The 27649-nt window shown below is 39.2% G+C and overlaps 2 protein-coding genes across 4 annotated transcripts in view; one reads left to right on the top strand and one right to left on the bottom strand.

The window, feature by feature from the left end:
• LOC125460784 (transcription factor EC) overlaps positions 1 to 27649 on the top strand; it is an 84916-nt gene that overhangs the window by 19842 nt on the left and 37425 nt on the right. For 2 of the 3 annotated variants that reach the window (XM_059652439.1, XM_048548695.2), the window contains exons 1-2: positions 25893 to 25996; positions 27158 to 27406. In XM_059652439.1, coding sequence (XP_059508422.1) covers positions 25964 to 25996; positions 27158 to 27406 — 282 coding nt within the window. In that variant the 5' untranslated portion in view covers positions 25893 to 25963. Of the gene's footprint in view, positions 1 to 25892; positions 25997 to 27157; positions 27407 to 27649 lie in introns of those variants that run through there. The other variant, XM_048548696.2, reaches the window with a different exon arrangement.
• The window catches only part of tes (testis derived transcript (3 LIM domains)), a 180583-nt gene that overhangs the window by 140805 nt on the left and 12129 nt on the right, over positions 1 to 27649 (bottom strand). The gene's annotated exons all lie outside the window — the stretch shown is intronic.

Here is a 27649-nt window from a genome sequence, read left to right as displayed (position 1 = left end):
TCTGTGCCATCACTAAGACTACCTCTGTAACTTCGCCCCTGCTGCTGAAACCTTAAGTCATATCCTTTGTACCTCTAGACCTGTCTCTATATGCACTAATGGCAGACTTTAAACATCTTCTACTTAACCTCATCTAAAACACTGTTGCATGTATCTTCCACCAAGACTGTTCACCTATTATCCTCATGTTTACTGGCTACAGCTCTTAAGCAATGTCTTTATTTAAAACTTTGTCCCTGTTTTCATGTGTTTGCCCCTTCCTATGCCTTAATCACTCCATCCCCACACCCTTCTGAGTTACCTTTGTTCATCTACTTCTGACCTCTTGAGTTAGGACTGGACCAGGTAGAAGATGGTGCTCAGGTATTGCCTATCAGTGCTCTCTTAGTGCTCACCTACCTCATGCTATCAGGATAATCTCAGCATTACTGCCTTGCCTATTAGCACAGGCACAAAGCTAGGCAGTTTGACATGATTGTCCATCCATCAGTACGGTACTTTCGATTTCCTGGACCTATAATCCTTTGTATGCTGCTTGTGAAGGCACTCCTTACAAACTCCTCTTTGACAAGGCTTATGTTTATCTGACCTAATAGCTTCTGTCTGACTTAGGGGTAGCATGGTGGTTCAGTGGTTAGCACTGCTATCTCACAGTAGCAGGGACCTGGGTTTGATTTGGGTGACTGTCTGTTTGGAGTTTTTACATTCTCCCTGTCTCTGAGTGGGTTTGCTCTAGTTTCCCCCTATGCATAGATTGAATGGATTAGCCATGTGAAAAGTAGAGGATAGTATTATTGGGGGATAGGTCTGGATGGGATGCTCTTTGGAGGATCAGTATAGACTTCTTGGACCAAACGGCCTGCTTCTGCACTGTAGGGATTCTATGATTCATATTTTATTTTGTGAAGCTTCTGTAAGGTGACTTGATCATTTTGTTTAATTTTAGTGACTTCCTGTGTATATAATCCAAGGGTACATATCCGAATTGCTTTTGAACCATATTACAAACATAGTCCCAGTCAGCTGTGAATACACAGGTCTTGAACATCTTCACAACTAAGGCACAACTTAAACACTTGACTATTTTCACTCTTCCATTGGGTAACTAGAACCTTTAAAATTATCGGTATTAAACCATAAACCACTGGGAAGAATGTGAGAGAGCTTTAAATTACAAGTGTTTCTGTGTGGTGTTGCACAGTGCTTTGTGCTATTTACTTACAGGGTTAAGGACAGATCTGATTTGAGGTTTAAGTATGACTCCAGAAAGCCCTTCACATTGATTCTACAATTGTAGTGTAAATTAATCTGAAGTAATCATTAAAACATTTCTACCTGTTAGTAAATCTCCTGTCTTTCCTGGAAAGGATCAAATATACCCCAGAAATGATGAGCTTTAGTCTTCAGTTGTACATATTTATAGAATGAAATTTTGAGAAACAACTCTGATTCCTAATTGCAATCTGTGCTAAACTTGTAATCAATTATAATCAGTTTCTAAGCAATGGTTATCGTGAAGTAACAATAATTGAAAATACAAGTTGAGAATAGCCTACTTAAACCAGTGCAGCTTTGAGTAATAAAACAAAGCGACTGTTCTCAATATTAAGTACAAGAAGTACATTGAATCGACTTTTGTTTTGCGCTTTTAGCTGCATTCTGTTCAAATTGTGACATGTATTGCAAGCAAAGGATATAATTCTTGTCAGAAATGTTATGAACCTGCTTGAATTCTTTGTAGGAGCAGTGTTCTAAAACTTGAATTTTGAATCTACCCTGCTACGAAGCTGTGACCTCTGAATCACATACAACTCATTTAATCACTTAATTTAATATGCTCATGCTCTGACTGACCAGTCAGTGAGGCAATTGCTACAATGTTGTTTACATTAGTTTGGCCAGCAGCCAGCTGGTACAGTTACCCCTGTACCCCACCACTGAAGCAGGCTGCATTTGTCTGAGGGCTGCTGAGATGTCAAATCTTCAAATTTTCTTTACTTTGCACAAAGTAAAGAACAAGCTCACCAGCTCAAAAGAAATGAGCCCAAAGATCCAATATCGGGGCTGACTTGGACTTAGTCATCCACATGCAATGATCATCCTCTATCCTGTCTAGCTCAACCTCCTTCACAGTGCATCATCCAACCCTCGTTGTTTTCTCTTTTGCACAATGCTATCTGGGCCAAGCACAGGAGGGTGGGATTACTTTAGTTTAGATTATGATCGGTATGAACTGTTTGGACTGAAGGGTCTGTTTCTGTGCTGTATGACTCTATGAATCTATGGTGTAATTAAAATGCAAAATATCATACAGTGCTTGGGTCAGAGTAATTTTTAAAAATTGTTCATAAGATGTGGGTGGCGCTGGCTATGGTTAGCATTTATTGCACAGCACTAATTGCCCAGAGGGCAGTTAAGAGTCAATCACATTGTTGTGGAGCCACGTGTAGGCCAGACTGGGTAAAAACTGGGTCCTTGAGGAGCGATGGCCTTGTGGTATTACTACTGGACTATTAATCCAGAGACCCAGATAATGTTCCGGAGGCCCCAGTTTGAATCCTGCCTTGGCAGATGGTGGAATTTGAATTCAATAAAAACATTTGAAATTAAGAATCTAATGGTGACCACAAACCCATTGTCGATTATCAGAAAAACCCTTCTGGTTCACTAATGTCCTTTAGTGAAGGAAACTGCCATCCTTACCTGGTCTGACCTACATGTGACTCCAGACCCACAGCAATGTGGTTGACTTTGAACTTCGCTGTGGGTAATTAGGGATGGGTAATGAATGCTGCCATAACAGTGATGCACTGATCCCATTAATAAATATAAGAAAAAGTTTCATGCAGAAACAGCATTAGTCAACTACATGGGTTTATAAAACAATCAACAATGGTTATATGGTTTAATTTCAGATTTTTCCAAAAAAAATCATTAGTTTTAAATTTCACCACCTGCCAGGTCGGGATATGATCTTATGTCCTCCAAATATTGGTCTGGAGTTCTGGATTTCCAGTGTAGTGTCATTACCACCACACCACCATCTACCCAGGGACATAGATTCCCCGAAGCAATTTTTCCACGCTAACAGAAAGAGCAAAACATTTGTTATGAGTTCACAGTGGCAACAATATATTGAAAATATGGTAATCCTTGGATGTCTGAAAATAGAAACTTATTAACTGAATAAAATTTTCTCATAATTTGCATGATTATTATGTAACTGAACAGTTGAAAGTGGCATGCAGTTCTGTACTATATTTGGGAAAAATATATTTAGGCTTGTAGTATGCTAATCTTTACTGTATTTGAGCTATTTCATTCTGTAAAACAAAATAGCATTTGTGACATCTAACTATTAAAGAAATACCTAAGTTTACACACTATTTCCATTAAGAAAAACAAGTTAACCTTTCAAGTTCGGTGACCCTTTGTGCTGAGTTTCTCCAGGACTTTCCCATTTTGTTTGTTTGAAGTTTCAAGCACCCGCAACTCTGTGTTTCAATTTCCAGTGTAGTGTCATTACCACCATGATCTATAATCTTCTATGATGGGCGTGGAAAAACTGACAAGCCAGCTCAGTGTTCTTTACTTCATGGTTCCGTTGTAGAAATGACCCTTATTCAGCTAGCCAGAGCCGTTTGTTATTCAGATATAGTTTGTAAGAAGTACAGAGTGGCTGGCTCATTTAGAAATTGTCTCTGATTTCTGAATTGAATAAGTCACAGTTTACAGTAACTGCTGCAGGAAGGGTAACTGTTTTTCTTCAGGTTTAAACTGACTTTTGACTGCAGAGAACATGCAGCTCTTGGGCTGGTAACGATCTACACATTTTTTTTTCTCTCTCCCTCTCCTACCCTTGACCCACTCCCCCCAATTTTTCATCTATCTCTCTCTCTATAAACTTGCCTCCAGTTCCAAAACGTTCACTCACAGACCAATCAACATCTTGTTGCCAATAAGAGCTGCATCAACGCACATCTTGAACACCAGATCTTCTGCATCTGAACTTCAATTATTGCTTGTTCAAGCAGTTTGTTACAATGCTTGTCATGGATAACAGGCCACCTGCCTTCAAATCCACAGTTCTTTCTCATTCCAGTCCACAATTTTTAAAAGCACAAAAATAAAAAGACCATAGTCTTTACTCTGTCAAAAATCTCTTCTCTAGAGGAAACTAACCTTTTCCTCCATTTATCCTTCTGACTAAAGTTACTCATCACTAGATCTCTTCTCATAAATCTTTTCTGTGCCCTCTCTGAAGCCTTCATTTTTCTGAAGTATAGTGTCCACAGTTGGACACCAAATTTTCATTATATAACTGACTGATTTTAATTGCTGTGTTTATGCTCTTTGAACCAAAGTATAACATCTGTAGGGCTCCAGTCCTCCGGCACCAGCTCTGCATCTAAGGAGATCTGAAAGATTACAGCCAAGTACCTCTGCAATTTTCTACCTTACCTCCCTCAACATTCTCAGTTCTAAAAAAGGGTCACTTGTCCCAAAATTTTAATTCTGCTTTCCCTATATGGATGCTGCAAGACCTGCTGCTTTTTTCCAGAAATTTCTGATTTTGTTGCTCATGAAAGCATATACTTGGCAAATCTGATGTGCAAATATGATATGTAGAAAATTGGTGTACAAGTAGACAACTTGCAAATGCAAGGAGAACATTTTCTGCAGGCAATTTCCCTATTATGAAATTGGATTAAAATGAATAGAACTTGCTAAAAGGGAAACATTATTTTACTCAGGATACTGAGTAAATTAGATTTTTGAAAGGGTTATACTGAAGGTCAACTAAGAAGCATGTTGCAGTCGCATTAAAGTACTGTATTGAACTAAAAGCAGTGGCAGTGGTATCTCTAGCCAATGGGCTATTATTTAAATGGAAACCATTAAAAATGAAGTCTACAGAACTTCCATTGAATATTATTAAATCTTATCAGAGAGCTTGAAGTACAGCTCAATAATGAGCAAAAATTCCATGGACAGTGAGAGTATTTAGAAGACAAAAACCATGACAAAATAGTTTATTGGATTGAACAATTATGCTTTTAAAAATAGAACTTTTGAAACATTTGTGGGCTAGCACAAAGAATTTATACAGCTCGTATAGGCACCGGAACACTGCTCAGTTAATGTTATTTAGGCTCAAATGTGAAACAACCTTTGAGATTGTGTTGGCTCCAATATTTTTATAGCTCAACATTCTCCAATTTATAGCCCATCCAAATAATTTACACCATCATACAAATGGTTCAAAGTCCAGCCTATAATTTCTTGAGTCTGTTTCCCTCTCCTCTTAAATAGGGGTGTTACATTAGCCATTTTCCATTCTCTGGGACCCAACTTGATTCCAGTGATTCCTGAAAGATCATCAGCAAAGCCTCTACAATCTCTTCAGCTATCTCCTTCAGAACTCTGGAGTGTAGTCCATCCAGTCTACATGATTTATCCACCTTCAGATCTTTCAGTTTCCCCAGCACCTTCTCCCCAGTACAGGCCAGTTAGCCTGACCTTGAGCATTGGTAAGATTTTAGAGTCCATTAATAAAGGTGAGTTTGTGGAGCAGTTGGAAGTGCATAGCAAATGGGGCTGGCTACATTGAGAGAGGTCATGCCTGACAAATCTGTTAGGATTCTTTCAGGAGGTAATGAACAGGTTGGAGAAAGGAGACCAAGTGGATGTGACCTATCTGGATTTCCAGAAGGCCTTTGACAAGATGCCACACAAGAGACTGCTTAATAAGATAAGAAGCCACAATTTTAGGGTCAAGGTACTGGCATGGAAAGAGGATTCGCTGCCTTGAAGAAGTGGGGGCAAAAGGGTCTTTTTTAAGATGGCAGACAGTGACTAGCGGAGTTCTGCAGGGGTCTGTGGTGGGACCACAGCTATTCACATTATACATATAACAATATGGGGCGATGATGGCCCAGTGGTATTATCATTGGACTGTTAATCCAGAGACCCAGACAACGTTCTGGGCCCCCGGGTTCGAATCTTGCCTCGGCAGATAGTGAAATTGAGAATCTAACAATGACTGTGACCCATTGTCAATTGTCGGAAAAACCCATTTGGTTCACTAATGACGTTTAGGAAAGGAAACTGCCATCCTTACCTGTTCTGGTCTACATGTGATTCTAGACCCACAGCAATGTGGTTGACTCTTAACTGCCCTCTGGGCAATTAGGGATGGGCAATAAATGCTGATTAGCCAGTGACACCCTCATCCTGTGAATGAATAAAAAGGAAAAAAATCTAGACGAAGGAACTGAGGCCATTTTTGCTAAGATTGCGGATGACACAAAGACAGATGGAGTGACCAGTAGTGTTGAGGAAGTAGGAAGCTGCAGGAGGAGTTGGGCATGCTAGGAGAGTGGGCAAAGAAGTGGTAAATAAAATACAGTGTGGGATTCATCACTTGAATGGATGAAACTGCAAAGGCACTCAAACTCAATATGATTCATAATCAATGGAAAACTTTGCACTGTTTGAAGTTATACTTGATACCCAGGAATATGCTTGTGGTTATTGGAGGTCAGTCATCTCAGCTCCAGGACATCTCTGCAGGAGTTCCTCAGGTTCTCAGCCCCTTCAGCTGTTTCATCAATAATCATGCCTCCACATTAAGGTCAGGAGTGGGGATGTTCACCGGCGATTGCACAAGGTTCAGCACCATTCACGACTCCTCAGATACTAAAGCAGTCCATCTTCAAATGTGGCAAGACCTGGACAATATCCAGATCTGTGCTGAAAAGTGGTAAGTAAAATTCATGCCATGCAAATACCAGGTATTGACCATCTCCATGACAGACAATCTCACCAACACCCATTTACACCCCATGGTGTTACTATTACTGAATCCCTCACAATCAACATCCTGGGGTTTGCAATTGTCGAGAAACTGAACTAGGCTCATTGTATAAATATAGTGCTTACAAGAGACGATCAGATGGTAGGAATCTTGCAGCAAGCAACTCACTTCCTCACTCCCCAAAGCCTGTCCACATATACAAGGCAGAAGCCAGTAGTGTGAGAGTATAATTGCCTGGATGGGTGCAACTCCAACCATACTCAAGAAGCTTAACACCATCCAGGACAAAGCAGCTCACTCGATTAGCACCACATCCACAAACATTCAGTTATTCCACCACCGATACTCAGTAGCAGCAGGGTGTACTATTTGCAAGATGAAATTCAACAATGATCCTTAGAAAACACCTTCCAAACTCATGACCACTAGCAAAGGAAAGTCACCATAGTCCCAGAGGACCATAGGGCTGCTCTTCATTATACGGAGACAATGGGGGATGGTTTAATCTGAGGGTCACCACACCTTTGGTGAGGGGCAAAGTTGAGTAGGTGAGACCTTCATGACAAACTCAGCTGGTGTGGTGATTGAACCCACGCTGTCGCCATCACTCTGCAATTGCAAACCAGCTGTCCATCTAACTCAGCTAACCTACCCTATGTCACTACCATCCAAAGGGAGAAGGGTAGCAGATGCCATGGAACACCACAACCTTGCAAGTTCCCCTCCACGTCACTCACCATCCTGATTAGAAAATATATCACCATTCCTTCAATGTTATTGACTGAAAATCCTGGAAATCCCTTACTAATGGCATTTCCCAATCTGCCTACTGCACATTGATTGCAGCAGTTCAAGAAGGCAGTTCACGATCACCTTCTTGAGGGTAACTAGGGATGCGGGGGATAAATGCCGGCCAACTAGCAACACCCACATCCAATGAATGAATGAAAACAAAATAGAGAAGCTGATTAAATCATATTGTGTGTTCCATTACTCAGTATCTTCCCCCTCTATTCTTAGTGTATCAGGTATGGGGAAAATGTGATATGAATTAGGTGCCATTTATAGAAGATGCTTACTTGTTGCACAAAACAAGATTTGTAAATTATTAGATGGAGATTTATATTTGAGAACTTCCATTGCTTAAAGCTAGACTTAATTATTTTATAGCCTAAATTGCATTTATACTTAGAAGCTTTCATCTTTTCTCAAACAACTTTTCTTTTGCTTATATTGAAATGAAAAATGAATGATCACTGTACTTAATGTAAAGTCCAGATTATGGGAAGTTGGTGTAACTAAGATAAGCTAAAACCAGGAAGAAAGGGAACTGTACTTGTATGAACTTTCAGCTCCTGTTTTCAGAGGAAGTGGCGATGCAAAAGAAAGGGAGAGAGGAACAGTGACTTCAGAATGTGGTCCATCCATCATCCATGGATTTAAGCACGTTTTGCAGCTGTTTCTTGATACGGTTGTACATTGACATTTCACATAGGAAGTCATTTTAATCAAAAATGCTGTGTCATTTCTTTCTCACCCTTCTCTGGAATTCAAGTGCTTTTGAAAACGAAAGAAGCTAAGGCATGTTGCTTCTCTTTTGCAACTAGTCAACACTGAGACCAAAATCTTTATTCAGCTCTTTATTAAAAATATTATTTCTTATTATTTGGCTGTACGTGGTACATCCTCTGATGCATCAGTGAGCATGAGTCAAATGCTGTGCTGTAGAGCTGATAGCATTGACAGAAATCCAATTAGTGCCACTAGGTAGTACATTTACCAGTGACTTTATCTGTGGATGTTGTTTCACTTATGAAGACGGATTGAGCTATAAAAAGTGAGAGCTCTGCATTTTGTAGGAGCTGCAGGTTATTGCTGCTTTAACAGGCTGCAAGATAAAATATACAATAGGGAACAAAACACTGATTAAATAGTTTGAAGCAGTAAAAAGAGTTTAAAAAATGTAATGACCAAATTTATTTGGCAATGTTTTTGATTAGTCATACTTAGCTTTCCTATTTACAGATGCATGGTTTAAAACACTTAACAATCTTTTAATTACTTTTAGAATCAGGAACATAGTTTCATAGTCACTGGTATTTGAAAAGGGATTAATAAATAATCAAACAAGCAATTCATAGAGTGCATTTAAAATAATGCTAATATGATAAATATCTAATCTATTATTAACTCAAAATCAAATTTTAGATCCTGTTAAACTGTAATAAAAGGGCTAAGTTCAAAGTGAGCAACAATTACATTCAGCCAGTTTTCTAAAGAAAGTTTAATATGTTAAATCCAAGGTATATTTTTAAAAGATATGGCACAAAGGAAAAAAACTGTTATATTTCAATTTAACAATTAAACCCGCATCTGAAATTTTTTTGGTTCAATGTCAGTTTTGTCAGTGCATGGAGGATTTCTCTTCACGAGGCCGAGTGGATTTTCTTGCTGCATCTTGCAACGTCATCTCATTAATTTCCTACACTGTCCCAAGGCACCAATTTGGTCAGATTCTGGTCCCATTCGTTATACCTGGAATGACTTAGCACTACCAGGATATTTGCAGAATGGACTGTCATCCTTGAGGTCAGTTTAAAAGGCTGCTGTGCACCTGGACAAACACTGTCTGTCTGTAGCTGCCCTGCGCAGTTAATGACATTTGTCCCAGACATGGCAGAGGAGTGACAATTGGTGCCTCTCTTTGTGGGCAAAGAACCGGAGATCCTCGTGGATTGGGGGATGCAGAGATGCGACATCCTCTTCCCCCAGGACCAGCAGAGGAGGCCACGAAACCAGACCATGCAAACCTCGTTCAAGAACACCACCAGTGTCAGTGCAGCCTTTATATCTCTGGAGAAATGCACAACATAAGGAGACAAATAAGAGAGATCCAAGGGTAGATTCTTGGCAACTGTGGACTTGATGGATTGGGAGCAGGAAGGGAAGCCAATGGAAGCGATCCTCTTACAGCAGTAATCACATCCATTTATTCAATAGGCACCTTGCATGTTGATGAAAGGAATATGGAATGGTTTGTGCTGCTGCATGAGAAATGAATGAAACACATGACTATGTATCCTGTAGATAATTGTCCTCAACCAATAAAAATTCATTTAAGGGATATAAGTGTCAAAGAAGGAGTTTGACTGACCAGTCAATAAAGCATTTTTATATATTTCTAAGTTAGGAAATTGTGTGATTTGTGAGAGAAGTTAGAGCTCATGCTGTTCATAAATACTGATCCCCTTGTTCTTCGATTTGATGTAGATCCTGAGTTTAGGAGGTATAACCAAAGAAGTCTTGAAGATAGGTCCTTCGGGAATCTCTGGAAAAAACAATAAGGAAAGAGAAAAGAGACAATAGAATGATAACAAAATGATGGATTGTAGCAGTTGACAGTTTTCAGAAGGCAGTTTGTAGTTACAAAACTTGCAGAATATTTTCTGAGGTGAAGAAAAAGTCACAAGTGATGTAGCGATAAGTGTGGAGCTGGATGAACACAGCGGGGTAAGCAGCATCTGAGGGGCACAAAAGCTGACGTTTCAGGCCTAGACCCTTCATCAGAAAGCAAGATTCTGCTGAGACAAGTCACCAGTTTCACTTTCCTTGATGCACAAGGCTTTTGCTGCCATTAATCACAAAGCTTTCTACTGCATTTGACTGAGGACAACGGCCACCTGACATCTTTCAATTTTGTCTTGCAATGCATTGAGAAAGTGAGCGTGAGAGTTAATGAGTGGCTATGTGGAAATTGAAGCAGGCTTTCATTTATACCTGTGCTACAAGCTGAAGAAGGAAGGTGGAATGTGACTGGAGCAGTGGTAATTTAAAACAAATTGTGTGGAATGTAAAGCGAGGAATGGCTGCTGGGAGAAATTGCAGGCTATACTCTGCTGTGAGATAAAAGAGGAAAGTAGTTAGTATGTGGTGTGAAAAGAACAAAGGAAAACTTTAGTGGATTTGAAATGAAAAATGTAGTGCATGATAATGTGATTGTAGTTTTAAGGATGTGATAGAGAGGAGAAAATATTTGAGAGTTGTGGCAAAGAAGTATTGAGTGAAACGAAGGGCTGTATTTACCTTTACTGCTGTTGAGAAGTTTTGAAATTTTTGCTGCAGGAATGAAATTGCTGGTTCTGATACAGTCACCTAGTTTTGTCTAGTGTGCTGAACAGTATGTATGAGATGCTAGGGAATACTACGTTCCTACTTGCACTGACCTTCTTCTCAAGGAGGTTTTCAGTTGCTTGAAAATCTGGAGGCAACCCAGGGTCTCACTGTTTTATCCATGATTTCTCTATACTGTTTTACAGAAATGTGTCAAGATGGGACAAGCAAGAACGGATAGCTTAACTGTTTGCTGTGTTTTATAATTGTTGTGTATACATATCCCACTATGATACTGATAAAACTTTCATCTCATTTGAATTGAAATAAACCATTTTGAGGGGTTGTTATGAAGGGATGTTGAGATAGAGTACTGCAAATAGCCAATGTAATTTATGACAATATCAAAGGACTACTCAGTTGTCTCAGGATCCTATAAATATCTAAGGCAGGGCTCAGGCACTAAATTTCACTAGCTTTTTTTCATATTTTGCTAAATAAGCAAGACATCGACTTACTTATTTAGGCGTGCAACCAAAATCTTGCAGAAATAACATGGGTCTAATTGACTAGGTCACTAGTCAAAGGTCTGCATTCCAGTCACAAACATAATCCAGTTCAGAACATCTTTGAGAAGTTACTTTAGGTCCACACATGTGATTAAAACTTGTCTAGACTTACTGTCTAGTTGCTGGTTAGACAGATTAGAATTTCAATTTTATTTTATATTTCGAAAGAGAAAGGCTACTTCCAAGAAAATTCACTGTAATATCACTTTCGTCCCTAAGAACGAGTTTTCCACAAAAACTCCTCCCAGCAAAACGGAAATACCATAAATAGATCAACTGCATAATTAGCTTTGCATCAAGCAACACTTTTGCTTCTCAACAGCCTTGTGTAGTTACAAGAATGGTGCTTACAAAACATTTCGGGAATTACATTTAACTGTGTGTTGTAATGAAAAATGACAGATCACTTAACTATTCTCTACATTTTCTTTACACTGACTTCAATAGAAATTACCCTTCAGAAAGATGTTAAATGAGACTGCCAACTTGCTGTCAGCCATTTTAACACTACTGCACCAAGTCAAGATACATCCAGTGATGAATCAGTGACCAGCATCTTATTCTCTAAACTAAGGCAATAAGATGCAGCTTTGAACTTGATGACTATTCTAACAGCAAGAAAAAGGAATTAAAAACACCTAATTGACTGAGACCACAGGACAAAATGTATGATCATATTCTTCAGATTCTGAACATGTTTAACAGAAATCAAACTACCAGAAATGAATGAAAATAAGTCTATTTTAAAATTATACAGTTGCAAAATAAATGATCATGATTGTGTTCTAGCCAAATTGATTTCACTAATAATGAGATATGAAAATATTGATTCGTGCAAAATGATTCATGTAGTTGACCTAATTTCAGTAATCTGTATGTGTAAAGGTCCATTTTAGGGAAAAGATGTTATTGGGCAAGTTCCCTCAGATAACAAATTTCTTGAGAGTTTAATGAACCAAGCAGCCTAACCTACATTTACAAATGGATAAAGCAAAAAATATTTTATGCCAAACATTGAACGGAATATTTGGTGTTTTTGATAGTGCATTGATAACACTTTGATATTTTACTCCTAATTAAATATGTAATCAAAAATCTAAAAGTCAAAGGGAGGGGATGGAAAACTTTGATATCAAATATATTTGGCCAGTGTAAAGTCAAACAGAATTTCTCTCCGATTTCTGAAACAACACGTATTGCAATGGATCCCAGGTTTTTCAAACATTTGGTTCCAAAAAAGAACAGTGCATGTATGGAGCTGAGAATTAGCCTTCCTGTACTTAATAATTGTTTTCTACAACCTGACTTTGATTCAACAAGCTAAGTGTTTTTGATAGGCCAACAACTTCTGGTTGTTTGAACAGAAAAGCATCTAGCAAGATGCAGCACAGATGGTGAAATGTTAATAGATAGTAGAATATGTTTAATACCACAGCTTAAGCGGACACTATAATATATCAGCATTGCTGCAAAGTACAACATATTCAATCCAATTTTGCTGGACATAGATGCTGCAGCTTCACTGCTATACAAATTCTCTTCCTGATATTGCTGTCCAAATGCTCCCTCTTGAGGGAATTGATCCTTTGTGGATTTATGTTTCATGTCAGTGATAATGAATGTGGTGGTGATTCCAAATTTACAATTCAAGGTGTTTCACACCTAAGTGCATTTTTTTAGAAGCTTATCACTTCACATGAGACAAACCTGATTTTGCTCTGCTTCATCTGGTTGCATGGAAGCCAGCTGGAGCTCTAATAGTGTCGCACTATCTGATATTAGCAGCTTGATTGGAGGTGGGTGGGTGGACATTTAATATAGAGATAATGGGAACTGCAAATGCTGGAGAATCCAAGATAACAAAGTGTGGGGCTGGATGAACACAGCAGGCCAAGCACCGTTGTAGGAGCCCAAAAGCTGAAATTTCGGGCCTAGGCCTTTCATCAGAAAAGGGGGATGGGGAGAGGATTCTGAAATAAATAGGGAGGGGCGGGGGGGCGGACTGAAGATGGATAGAGGAGAAAATAGGTGGAGAGGAGAGTATGGGTGGGGAGGTAGGGAGGGGATAGGTCAGTCCAGGGAGGACGGACAGGTCAAGGGGGTGGGATGAAGTTAGTAGGTAGGAAATGGAGGTGCGGCTTGAGGTGGGAGGAGGGGATAGGTGAGAGGAAGAACAGGCTAGGGAGACAGGGACGAGCTGGGCTGGTTTTGGGATGCAGTGGGGGCAGGGGAGATTTTGAAGCTGGTGAAATCCACATTGAGACCATTGGGCTGCAGGGTTCCCAAGCACAATAGGAGTTTCTGTTCCTGCAACCTTCGGGTGGCATTGTTGTGACACTGCAGGAGGCCCAGGATGGACATGTCATCTAAGGAATGGGAGGGGGAGTTGAAATGGTTCGCGTCTGGGAGGTGTAGTTGTTTATTGCGAACCGAGCGTAGGTGTTCTGCAAAGTGGTCCCCAAGCCTCCACTTGGTTTCCCCAATGTAGAGGAAGCCACAATTAATATAGGTTTTATTTGTCACTTTCCTGACTCTATCTCACCCTGATCCATTTTTGAGAAGGTGGGATGGAAGCCAGCAGATCTAGATGGCTGCATATAGTGAGTAGCTGATCTAGCTCCTTAATGATCACTCACTACTGACTAAAGAAAGGCGGTTCAGATTCTCCCTTTAGCCTCCAGTGATCATGAGTGGCAGGGACAAGTTTAGTTGATTGACGGCAGTCTCGCAGTGGCATTCCAAGGATGATCTCAGCAATCCAAGAATAGAGACCCTCCCTGCCTTCCCGGGTGCTGTACCAGCCATGTGGGTCTGCTTCTCCCACAGAGTTAACTTGATTACAAAAGACATTTTCTATTTAAATTGATAAGGTTTGAGAGTGGGTGACTTTATTTTGATAAACCTTCTCTCATTCTTACCTGCCATTGCATCTTGCTGCTGCTTCCAATCTCAAAGGCCTCTCATTGGTTTGCCAGCTTTGAGAAACCATTTACTGTTTTTAACTGAATGGCCTTCTGGCCATGAATTGGCTCCTCCAGAAGAACTTAGAATAGGTTACTATTTCCCAACTGTGCTGCTTCTGATCCCATTTTGGTTTGACGTCAAATTGAGAAACTTGTAGGGAAGAATCCTGACAATTACATATCTCAGCATAGGCTGAAAGTTAACGTGAAATCTTCTAGGTCGATTTGTCTCCATGATCGAATGCATTTTACCAACCAAAAAGCAAGAAAGATGTCAGTATGATCCACTTTACTTTGTGTTTGTGGTCTTGTTTCTATTCTATTTTTGACTTAACACTCCATCTCAAATTAATAGCTACTTTGAATATCTATAATCAAAAGGATAGAACTATAAATTAAGAAAAGAAAGTTAAAGTTTGTAACTTTGTTATCAGGTGACTGCAATGCGCCATTATCTACATATGTCCCTGCAACCCAATACCCTGAGACAGCCTAGTCTGACATTTCCTGCGTTAAAAATGTATAGTGTTCTGCATCGGATTATGAGAGTCTGTTTATTGTTGATGGTTGCTGTGCTTGATGAGATAAGCCTGGGTGTGCAGTCTATAAAAAATGTAACAAATTAGAAAATTTTGGAAGGTAGAACTGTAAGCATGAAGCGGTTATTTTAAAGTGCTGTGGGTAAAAATGAAATGCCTGCAGAAATCAGTATTTCTTTGCATTGCTGAGATATAAAGCATGCATGGAACTTGGTTAAATCATAGAAACCCTAGAGTGTGGAAACAGGCCCTTTGGCCCAACAAGCCCATGCTGACCCTCAGAGCATCCCACCCAGACCCACTCCCTAGTCTACACATCCCTGAACACGATGGGCAATTGAGTATGACCAATCCACCTAGCCTGCGCATCTTTGGACTGTGAGAGGAAACTGGAGGACCTGGAAGAAACCCACGTAGACACGGGGAGAATGTGCAAACTCCACACAGACAGTCGCCCGAGGGTGGAATCAAACTCGGGCTCTTGGTGCAGTGAGGCAGCAGTGGTCACCACTGAGCCACTGTGCCAGTAATTATGATATATTTTTAAAAGACATATTTTCTCTAAACCACACTAAAACCTGTGTAGTGAATTAGAAACCTAGCTTTTTGAAGATCTGGGCCATAGCCTAGCTGGGATCACAGATGCAGGCTTTTAATAATTATTAAGGAACTAAGTGCAATGAGCATAATACTGGTTAATCATTCCCTGAGTAAATCTGGGTTTTGAAATTGTTTAAATGTTTCTCCGTGAGATTTAAGTTAATTTGCCTTTGATTAATGCACATGTGTCAAGAGGTTCCTTACTTTGCATGATTGAGAAACTATAGGTCAGTGTTGAAATTTGCCTCATTCATTATCAATGAAGAACAGTGTACAAACACAGGGCTATATTAGAAGAAATTGTTACACACATTTTTCTTAATTACACCTATATTTCAAGCTGTGGTAACAGTCCAGAATATAGGGACAATGCAGCTCATAACCATTGCAGAAGTGATTTCTAAATTGCAAAATACATATTTCCTAATGCAGAGCATTTCAGGCACACTCCCAAGTGTAGGACTGCTGATAGCAGGACATTTCCTGATGAATTAGGGAGAAAGTTACTTCACATCCACAGGACATCAGATGCGTTTCTCACTGCTGACATTTAGGATCTACTGACTCCCGGAGGGTCTTAATGTTATTCTAGCAAGATCAAATTCTTCTCTTTGGCCTGCAGACTTAGTCTTGTTTCATGACTTCTGACAGATTCTCCAGTCTTAGAAACTTTCAAGGCATTCCCTGTACTCAGATTCATTAGATGCTCTTACCTGCTGCATCAAGCAGACCTGAGCATAGAAAGATGAGGCAGGTGGCCAGAATATCGTCTCCCACCTTTGGTTATAAATGCACATCTTGACACTTGCACTGAGGTACCAATTACTTTGTTACCAGCTCTTTGGTGAGCAAATTTGCAATCAACACGTTAACTGTGATCTTTTGAAAGAGGTGAAAGATTGACAACAGCCTAGAACATTATAAAACCTGGGTGAATGTGCTATGAAATATAGAAATTATTCTTTTGCACTATTATTCTAGCACCATATTGAAAGTGCAATGAAAATAGTTGAACATGTGCAAATTTCAAATATTCAACAATTGAACAAGCAACTGAGTTTGGCATTGAACTTACATAGCTGTACAATGAATGATAGAGCAGCAGATTATAAAAGGATTATTAAGAAGATCTAAAGATGATCAACTTCAGGATGATCAAACTATCAAATATTCTTTTGTTTGTTACACAGTTCGAAATACAATCTCTATGCCATCGGATGTAATGTCTTTGTGATGAAAATAGTGGACACTTGTTCTGATCTTGTCCAAAACGAAATAAAAAAGACTGGCCATTCATTCCTCACTCAGATTTTATTATGTTATGGAATATGGGTCATATTTTTCTCCGTGCTGTAAGTCCTGCATATGGTGGTCCACCTTAGCTGTTGTCAGTGTTGCTGTCAGTTGGGTTGCATCCACACACAATTATGAATAGTGTATAATACATTCAGTAATTGCTGCCAGTGTGATATTAACTTTAATTAATGAAGAGATTTGGATTCGATCGTAATTCACAAGCAGTGGTCAGTGTAACATTTACAGTATCTACACTGAATGAATTAACCGTACAGTTTATGAAAGCTGAGCATGGGCAAGTATGTTGGGGGCTGCACTTGAGCTCCCAGAGTAAAAGTTACACATCCCAATGTCAACAACTATATTTTATTAACCGACGACCTTTTGAGTACATTGCATCTTTTGTAATAAATAATCTAAAGTCTGTTAGCTTCCACAATGCTGTTTTTATACAGATATGTTCATGCATTTTATAAATTTGCTGATTTTTGGCAGCTGTACTTTGAATATTTGCTTCACTTTGAGCTTGGATCATGTTGGATCAGACAGAGCTTCACAGATGTTAATTTATATATTGACCAGCTATTTTTAGTGGTTAAAATCTATGAGTTATGCAGTTTATAATAATGTTCTGTGGCGTTAAACATTTGGGCTATTTATCTTTGTAACAAATCCCATTTTAGACTATGAATTTTAGCATAGTAATTATAGGAAAATGTCAAGAGGTTAGTTTTAGATCAAAAGTTGGGAAGTGTAGCAATGAATAGACTCTTCTCTTCTATGTCAGCTGTGAAACCCATCTATGTATTCTTTACTTGACAAGGATACAGTTGTCTCAAGAAGCTCATGGATACTTATCGAATAGTTACAACATAGAACCCCTGCATTTCAATAACAGCTCTTTAGACTATCAATTTACCTAGACCCACTCCCACCCTTTTTCCTTGTAACCCTGCTTTTTTATATCTTTTTAGATAATTGGGGAGGCAATGGCTGAGTGGTATTATCACTGGACTGTTAACCCAGAGACCCAGATAACATTCTGGGGTCCTGGGTTCAAATCCTGCCATGGTGGATGGTGGAATCTGAATTCAATAAAATATATCAGGAATTAAGAATCTAATGATGACCATGAATCCATTGTCAATTTGTCAGGAAAAGCCCATCTGGTTCACTAATGTCCTTTAGGGAAGGAAACTACCATCCTTACCTGGTCTGGCCTACATGTGACTCCAGATCCACAGCAATGTGTTGACCCTGAACTGCCCTCTGGGCAATTAGGGATGGACAATACATGCTGCCTAGCCAGCAATGCCCTTACCCCATGAATGAATAAAAAAATTGTTCAATTCCTTTTTGCAAGTCACAATCAAATTGCAGGCCATGCATTCTATATTTAATGCAGTCGATGTATAAAACTGTTTTCCCAATGCAGCTGTTGCTTTATTTGTCAATCCACTTAGATCAATGCCCACTACTTCTCCACCCTGCCACCATGTGAACAGTTTCTCTCAATCTAAACTATGCAGGTCCTCATGACTTTAAATCTCTCTAACAAATCTCACCTTAAACTTCTCTTCTCTAAGAAGCATGGACCTAGCTTCTCCAATCCATCCAACAAAACTGAATGTCTGGAACTTTTTTCACAAATCTTTTCTTCACCCTCTCTAATGCCTTCACTTTCTACCTGAAGAGCGGCGCTCAGATCTGGCCACATTAATCCAGGTCAGGCAGAATCTGAAGATGGAATTCTCCCCTCCCTGTTATGGGGTAAAGAATGGCAAGCAAATATACAGTTCGAATGAAAGCATCAGATTCTTGCCATTGAGAAAAATTTCACTGATCTCTCCTCAAGCTTTAGATGCAGGCTTGACAATCTCACCATTGAGTGGTGATTACCTTACTTCAGTACATTTGAATTTTATTAACTTGACTTGTTTTATTTATACACTACTTCAAATTCTCTTCTCCTTCATTGAGAACCTGGATGGTACAAATTCCCAGCATGTAAATCTGAGTAGGTACCTGGCGACTACAGTTTGCTGAATGTTTCTTTGTTCTGGACAACACACAACTGCTTCTTCACATCAATATCCCTGTGTATTCCATGGCCATCATCCTTCTCATCCCTTAGCCATGGTTCTGTAGACAAAGTCAAAAATCACACGACACCAGATTATAGCCCAACAGCCCGTTCTGAAGAAGGGTTACCAGACCCAAAACATTAACTCTGTTTTCTCCTTCACAGATAGTGCCAGACCTGCTAAGCTTTTACAGCAACTTTGTTTTTATAGCCCAAAAGGTTTATTTGAAGATACAAGCTTTCAGAGTCTCATTCCTTTTTCAGATGTCAGTGAAAGAGGTAGCATCAGACACAGCATTTATAAGCTAAAGATCAAAAAGTCATTAAACTGATGCAGTGTTGAACAAACCTAGGATAGCTGTTAAATCTTTAATCAAGTACAAAGGACTAATATGCAAATTCCTGAGTTTCTTTCAAGTCACTGCTCCGAGATCACTAAAGATTTTATCAGCTCCGTCAGTTTAGCAGAGGTGACATCCCAGGTCAGACAATGCATTTTAAGTGTGAGGCCTTGTTTAGAATCTGGCTGTGTATCAACTTGGAGTCAGACTGGTTTTATTTCCTAAGTAGGAATTTTTAAAATGCCACATCGACTGTCTCCAAATTGTGTGCTTTTTGAACAAAATAGAATGTATCTGCAAATACAAATCACCCCATAGATTCGGCAGTCAGGGCTGTCCTCCCAAGTCAGCCCAGGCTGTGGGTCACAGTAAGTCCTTGGGATTTGATAATAATGGTTGTGGGCCTTGTTGGAATAGCCTGTGGAATCCTGGGGAAACAGGGTGATTTAAATCTGGGTATGAGCTTTATTGTACTGGTCACTGGGGGAATTGTCATTGTGATATTACAGATACTAAGGTGGAAATTCAGAGAAAATAGGAGGGGAATTGGAACTCTAAGGGAGTTTCTCATAAATTATGGTAACTTCTCACAAGTTACGGTAAGTCTGACTTCTATGTAGGAAGGGTATAGTGCCGACAAGGATATGGGAATTTCCAAAGTCATGGGCTCTGGTGTAATGGGAGGATATTAATCCCTATAAAAACATGCTTACCAGAAATGAAGTGGGTGGATATAAGAAATAGCAAAAGTGATTCGTGGAGGGAAGTTAAAAGATCAGAGGAGCCATTGGGATAGCAACACAAAAGGGAACATGAAGGACATTTCGTGCACCCCAGGCAAAACCTGCAACTCACACTCAAATAAATTTGGAACCTTGCCATGTCAAATTGAAGCATAACAATGACATTCTCTACCAATGCTTCCTCCAGGGCCATATGGATCTGACCATAGGCCTTGTCAGGATAGGATTTTGACATCGGGGCTGCTACAGTAGGACCTATGTCAGAATGGGTATCCCACATCATTGTGGCATGCTGTGTGCCTCACAACTGGAGCCAACAAAGTGGGGTGATGTCCTGGCTGCAGACGAAATAGAGGATTAACAACAATTTTATGAGGATGAAGATGAGGCTTAGGATTAAAGCATTGACAAGGAGGGACTAAGGTGGGCAAGTGAACATGACAGAGCAATGCATTGTTAAGCATGAAAGACTGGTGATAACCTCATTGAAATCCATTTGCAGGATAAATGAGCTGAGTTTGGTCTTTGCTTAATTGCTTAACATTCTGTTGGTTATATGGCAGGGTGCCCCTCTTTAATGTGAAGGATTCATGGTTTTGCTGATTGTGCACCCTGTGACCATTTCTGTTTCTGAATAAGTTCTTAATCATCCATTCGGTCATGCGTTTCATATCTTTACATGGTCCCACTTTCAAATATCTGCATCCTACATGTCCAACCTGACAGTTAGGGCAAAAGCAGCAGCAAGGCAATGCACTAACATTGCATGGAGTGGAGCTTAAAGTGCTCTTAAAGCTTCCATCAAAACAGCCACATCCAAGTGCAGTGCAGTAAAATCTCTCATGTAAACCAACCAATTGAAAGGAATCTTGATGACTTTTGACACTTCCAGCATTGATGATCTTTCTAGATTTCAGAGGGTGCTTTGATTACTAAGTTGCCCTGAAATACTTGGTCATCCTCTAAGACAGCATTTAACCTGTGAGGTACTGCTTTGTGCACAAATTGGACAAATTGGCTCCCCATTGTATATTGTCTAGCCTGGAACTGGAGTATGATCTCTTGTAAAGCTCATACAAAGCATGAACAGTTCCCTGCAGAGATGTGTGGAATCAGGAACAATTTGATCCTGTCACCAGATGGATATTAAGTGGAATGATTTGTGTAGGCCAGACCCTACTACAGTCTCTGCACATTGTGTTTGGCCTCAGTTGTGTCCACATTTAAGTTCAGCACCTTGGCTACAGCCTTCAATGTAGCAGTCTGTTCTGTGGTTGGTTCTGTTGGCTTGGAAGCCTTGTATGATCATCACCTTATGCAGTTGGGCATAGAAGGTCAAGGCCAGTTGAATGTCTCCTACCTGGAGCAGACTGAACCTCCTTAATGCAACCTCAACTCCACTGGCTTTTCTTAAAGATTATTATGATTGACATAACAATTCACAATTGACATCATCTGCAAATTTTAAATTGTGTTCTACACACTGAATTATGGATAATTCATTTAGATCAAGAAAAGCAAGACTGTAGTACTTATTATTACAAAACTATGTTGACCTTTTTGATATGCCATGAACAACAATCATAACCCTGGATTACCTATGAACATATCGAACTTTTAATTCTATCAAATGCTTTTAAAAGATGACTGATACAGCGGGTGTGGTTGTAAATTCAGTGACTCTTTGGTCAGGAGTTTGGACAGTCATACCTGTATAGAGTCAGAATGAAAACTCCAAACAGAAAGACTAAAAAGAAAGAGATAACAGGAGGCAGACTACCGAATCCTGTCCTAGTGGTGAGCTATCTTCGACAGAAATCTTTGTGTTTTACCCTTACAGGAGTATACAGAAAAAAGGGGGTTAAAAGCAAGCTTCAGTTCTAGTCTGTGTGTGTTAGTAACACAACATCCCAGTGGGTGGACTAATGTGCTGTGAAAGTCACAGTTTGAGAATAGCCATTAAACACCACAGCAGTGCAAGTAAAGAAAAGAAAAAAAATGTTCTTTCAGTCTGAGGGAGTGAACTAACTGTACTGCTAACTTCTCCAGTCTAGACAATATCCTCATCCATCTTCTCTCTAGTTCAATCACACCTTTCCTATAACTCAGTGACCAGAAGTGAATGCAATACATCATATCTAGCAGAACTAGCATTTTATACAGTTTCAGCATAACCTCCCCAACTCTTATATTCCATGCTTTGGCTAATAAAAACAAAGATCCTGCATAACTTATGGAGCAATACAAAAGCAAAACGCTAATAATGCTGAAGATACTCAGCAGATCAGGCCATTGATCTAAGATATTAGTTCTATCTCCCTGCACGGATGCCACCTACCCTGGTGAAGAGTTCCAACATTTTCAGTTTTTATGCCTTCTCGACCACCTTATCTACCTGCCTTTTCCTTAAGAAACAGTGGCTATGTGCTCTGTTGCTCTGTTCCCCTACACATCTTGGGTTCCTGTCATTTATTGCATGCCTTGTTAGCAGTTAATAAGACAGAGTGTAGGTGCATCTAAACGCTGTTACACTCCTACCTTTGCCAAAATAAAGTTTAATTTGGGAAGGGGACGTTGTGGTATGGTGGAGGTCAATGTCTGAACTACCTGCCTTGTGGAAGAATATCAAATAAATAAAGAAGATATCTTGCTGAGATTTGACAGAAAGTTTGGCCAGGATTTTATGAGGCAATGGTGGTTTCATCTGTAGATTGGGAAATTTATAGTAAAAGTGACTTGTACTTCAATAGAACGGGCGCAAATTGAACTAGAAGCATTAGCAAAAGTGTCAGTCTTCAAAGCATCTCTGATCGGCCTGAAAGGAGGTCAAACATTCGGCAGAAGGAGTGTGTGAACGCCTGAACATCTTGTAAGGAAGAGAGCTCCTGCCAGTATCCAAATAGGCCTCAAGAATTGGACATCTTTTTCAAAAGCAAGCAATCTTTATAAGATATGAGCTTATTAGCTGAAGTCCTACCTTCACAAATGTTTGTAGGGGTTCTATCAGTCAATGTAACCAGTACAATAGATTCCCTTGACCAGTTGCTTTATCTTTAATGAGATCCTTTTACCTTAGTCCCTGATCTCATCTTTCCTTCTTTACACTGTCATTTGACCATGTCACCCCATGCATATACTCCACCCAACACGCAACTGACTTCATCTCCTTTTTATTGAATCATTCGTATGAATCTCTCTCTCTCTCATAGACAAGATTCCCTCAAAACTGTTAGCAGACAGGGTTTTATGCCCATGATAACTACTTGCCAATTTCCTGTTGCAATTCCACCCATAAACCAAACCTATCACTTGGTCTACAAATCCAGCATAGGACTATTGAGTCACCTCAGGACTCATACCTTCAGAGTGCAAAAAATTCATTTCTGCTCTCAAGGGACTGTCTAAGAAAAAGAAAAAGGAACTATGTCATAGTGACATCAAATCATGAGAAACTGGAGCCTGGATCAAGTAAAATGTCCTTTCTTACCAACCTCTGTATATAGTCAAGTTCAATAGATTCTCATTCTACTCAGTCACAAGAATGTAGATGTCACAAAAAGTTGGTGGCAACACTACCTTGGATTCTGGGAACAGTCACCAGATTTATAACTGCATCAGGCAGTTATCTTTCTGGCATTGGGAATCCTGCCCCTAAGAGTTGCTGGCCAATTAGGGGACATGGAAGCTGTACCAGATAGTGTAGTGGCCACTGCTGGAATTACATCAAGCCAGGAGCATCAACATTGGTGCGGCTCTGGAACCCAGCTAAGGCGGAGTCGCTGTTACTAAGACTATCCGGGCAGGCTCCACTGAGGGCTGGTTGATGTTTTTGCCACAGAGACTGCCGTCAGAGCTAGTTCTAGAATTAATTTAACTTTGAAGTTCTGAGAGAGGAAGCGTTAACTCTGATTTCTCTTCACAGATGCTGCCAGACCTGCTGAGCTTTTCCAGCAATTTCTGTTTTTGTTTTGAAGAGCCTAGGATCTATTTTAGAATTGATGGAAAAGTGGAGAGGTATAGTTGGATCTCATTGGTATACATTTGGAAATTGACCTGATGATAATGCTGACAGGCAGAACATAGATTACAAAGAGCAAGAAAACACTTTTACACATCACAGTTTGATTCTTTGTCAAGTATGGTTGAATCCATAATGGGTTTTCATGACAACCAAAGGAATAGTCCGAGATAATCAATGAAAACATGTAAATATTTCAGATTTTCATTCTTGTAAATACAAACTCATTGTTTATTGATAATTACCTTGAATTACATAATAGAAACATATCATGTGGACCAGCAGTTCTATGTTGGTATTTATGTTTCACATGAGCCACCACAGACATTTATTTCCACCAACATGCACTGCTATTCCTTTCTTCACCACACACAATCCTAACACCCTCGTGCTGTCCCCTCCTCTGTACATATTTTGCATTCTCTTGACTGCAATTTATCTAGGGATGTACCTCAACCTCTCCATGTGGTAGAGATTTCTACATTCTCACCTCTTCCTGAACTTCCATGATTCTGGAATCAAAGAAGTTACCCTTGAGTTTCTAAGAAGATTTATTAGGTGACCACTGATATTTATGATTTCCACCACAGCAAAAACTGAATATATGTTATCTACATCTACACTGTCAACTCCTTCCTAGGTTTAAAAGCCTTTACTAAGTCACTCCTCAGTTTTTTCATTTTTTTAGACAAAGAAATGTCAGCTAATGCAATATTTTCCTGAGAGCTGTAGCCTCTCAGTTCTGGTCACATCCTGATTAAACATTTTGCACTTTCTCCGGTGGTCTGTGTATTTCTTCAATATGAAGATCAAGACTGAAAACAAGTATCATGTTCTTGGCATTTACGTCGGGAAAATCAGAATTAATAGCTGATTAAAAGGAAGAGCATAATTTTAATCCATTCTGATTTGCTTAAGGCAGGACATTAGCAGTTTTGAAAAATGCACAATTCTTCAGATACTTTATACGTATGATAAATCTGAGAATGTGACTTGAACTACTGTACATAAGAAAACTGATGAATCATAGAAAATGCATTTGCACAGTATTCACCATAAAACAACATAAAATTGTCCTTGGAAAGTGGTATTTTAATGTTTTGGTGTAAAGAATTTGCCTGGTTCTGAAAATAAAAGAAGAAAATCATTATCTAATTAGTCTCATAAAGGCAGAAGGGCATCCCTTAATAGTCCTGTAAAACGTATCTGTATTGGAGATGGGTTAAAAATACCACTTCAACACTGATGTAGTTCTGTGGCAAGAATACAAACTATATCTCCTGGGGCTTCATAAAAGGTGAAAGCAACTCTCTCTTCAAATCTAATGAGCAAACTGAAAAAAAACATGTGATGTTTTTGTTTACAAAGGGACTTTGCACTTATCATTTCAGATGAAAGACTGTCTTTCTGTATATAAATACAAGCAACACAATGAACTACAGAAAAAGTAATAAAAATGTCTGGAGCATGTTTTGGGAGAGGAAGAACAGACAGTACATTATGCATTGAGACCCTGAAGGAAAATATAGCAGAAGGCAGTTGAATAAATCGTTACAACTTAATAATAAGGCAAAGTAGTGCTGCTCATTGAAATTCTTGATAACCAGACTATACAGAATTATTGTTGTGATGAAACTGAGGGAGAGTGACGTCTTACTAATTCAGTAGTGTCTGAAGTAATTGACATGCTATGTAATGGAAGAATGGCCCTATCTGCACCAATTAGATCCTTTAACATTCCTTGTCAGTTTATAAAGTCTCCTACTCGGGTCCAGCAATAGCACTCTTTAGAAGATTGGCTGCAGAAAGGTAATTCTGCAAAAGACTGTGGAATTATTGTCCTTACTGACTTCAAGTTAACTACATACACTTCTGCGATCCACAATGCCGCACATATCAGAATATGCATATTGTAAGGTGAGAATCAGATACATTATGATGAACAGTTTAACCTTTTCAGTTGATTGTAGCAGTGAATTGACAAATTAAAGTATTTAGTACTTTATTGCACTGACTGAAGCACGTGCTGTTCCCTGGGTGCTCAATGGCGGAATGGTCTTCTGAGGACAGCCTGAAGAAGCTTTGTTTATCTGTGTGTCTATGTACATGTACAAGATAAGACTTAGCTCAATTATAGGCTAGCTGTGTAATCTCAATTGAATGCAGTTATGAGCATTGATCATTAAAAGTATATTGTCAAGCGATAAATGACTTCAAGTTTCAAGATAATGATGATTAATTTACCATATTTAAAGTTAGCAAAATTTTTGGAGTTAACAGATTCTAATACTTCAAAAATTACTTTCAAATAAATATTGTCTATAACAAAAGCTGCAAATAGTTCAACAATTTTGCAAATTCAATTTCTTACAGATTCTGTCTAGTTGCACTAGTTTTGGGGTTGGGTGGGATGACATCCTCTAGTGGTGTGCCATAAACCCAATTTTACTAAACAGGCTTAGACTTTTACTCCCCGTAGCATGTCTTGAAAATCTTTACTTCATAAATGGACAATTAATAATTCTGTTTCAATCTCTTTCTGCCTGTGTAAAGTAAATAACCATTCAGAAAAGTGTGGTTAGTCTACAGAAACTTGGTATGAAGTTGTATAAGATATTGTTTTATAAAATTATAATTGATACAGCAGTCGACTACTTTGGACAGTGACCCTGCCTGCTGTTTGATAAGGTTATGACTGATCTGTTTGCATCCCGACCTTCACTTTACTGTCAGATCCCCCATAACTCTTAACTCCTTTGGTGATTAAAAATCTGAGCAATTCAGTCTTGAATTATGTTGATTCACTAAGCCTCAACTGCTCATTGTACAAGAGAATTCTGGAGAATAACAAGCCTCTGTCTCTCTGTTATTGCATGGTCACAGAAACAGCAATAATTAATACTTGATGTGGTTGAAAACTTCCTTCTTCTGTAACCTAGATCTGTAATGTTACTTTGTGACATGTTGCTATACATGGTGAAAATATGTTAATTTATATACTTTATAACCATTGGCTATCAGTCCTAAGATAACATATAAATGACAAACCCTCAAGGATTTTCACATTATTTTCAACAGGTTCAAACACATCTGGAAAACCCAACAAAGTACCATCTCCATCAAACACAGAGACAACAGGTGAAACAGTACCTGGCACTGGGCACCAAGCTTTCCAATCAGACATTCTCCATTTCTCACTCACACCCAGGAGGATCTGTTAGGCCACCTCCTTTAATGAGAAATGCCCATGCTCCCCCTGGTAATGAAAGTAATACGCCTGACAGCCCAATCACACTGCTGTCTCTAGGAACAAATCACGAAAATGAGGTAATCTTTTTTTTAGCATTTTTGCATCTCCTTTTTTTACACTTGGTCAGTGACAGTATAGAGCAAAGGTACATACAGAAGTTTCTGTCATCTTTATTAATGTTTTGGTTACTCCAAATGAAAACATGTTATAGCCAGTCTGTTCTAACTTCAGAACATTTAGAAAGTATTTTGAGTGAGCGATTTCTGTGTTATGCAAAAAGTTATTTCCTCTCATTTTTTAAAATAAAAAAAACAACTCAT

This window comes from Stegostoma tigrinum, chromosome 18, assembly GCF_030684315.1.
Source record: "Stegostoma tigrinum isolate sSteTig4 chromosome 18, sSteTig4.hap1, whole genome shotgun sequence".
NCBI lineage: Eukaryota > Metazoa > Chordata > Chondrichthyes > Orectolobiformes > Stegostomatidae > Stegostoma > Stegostoma tigrinum.
The sequence above is the reverse complement of the archived record's forward strand: the minus strand, read 5'-3'. Positions and strand labels throughout refer to the sequence as shown.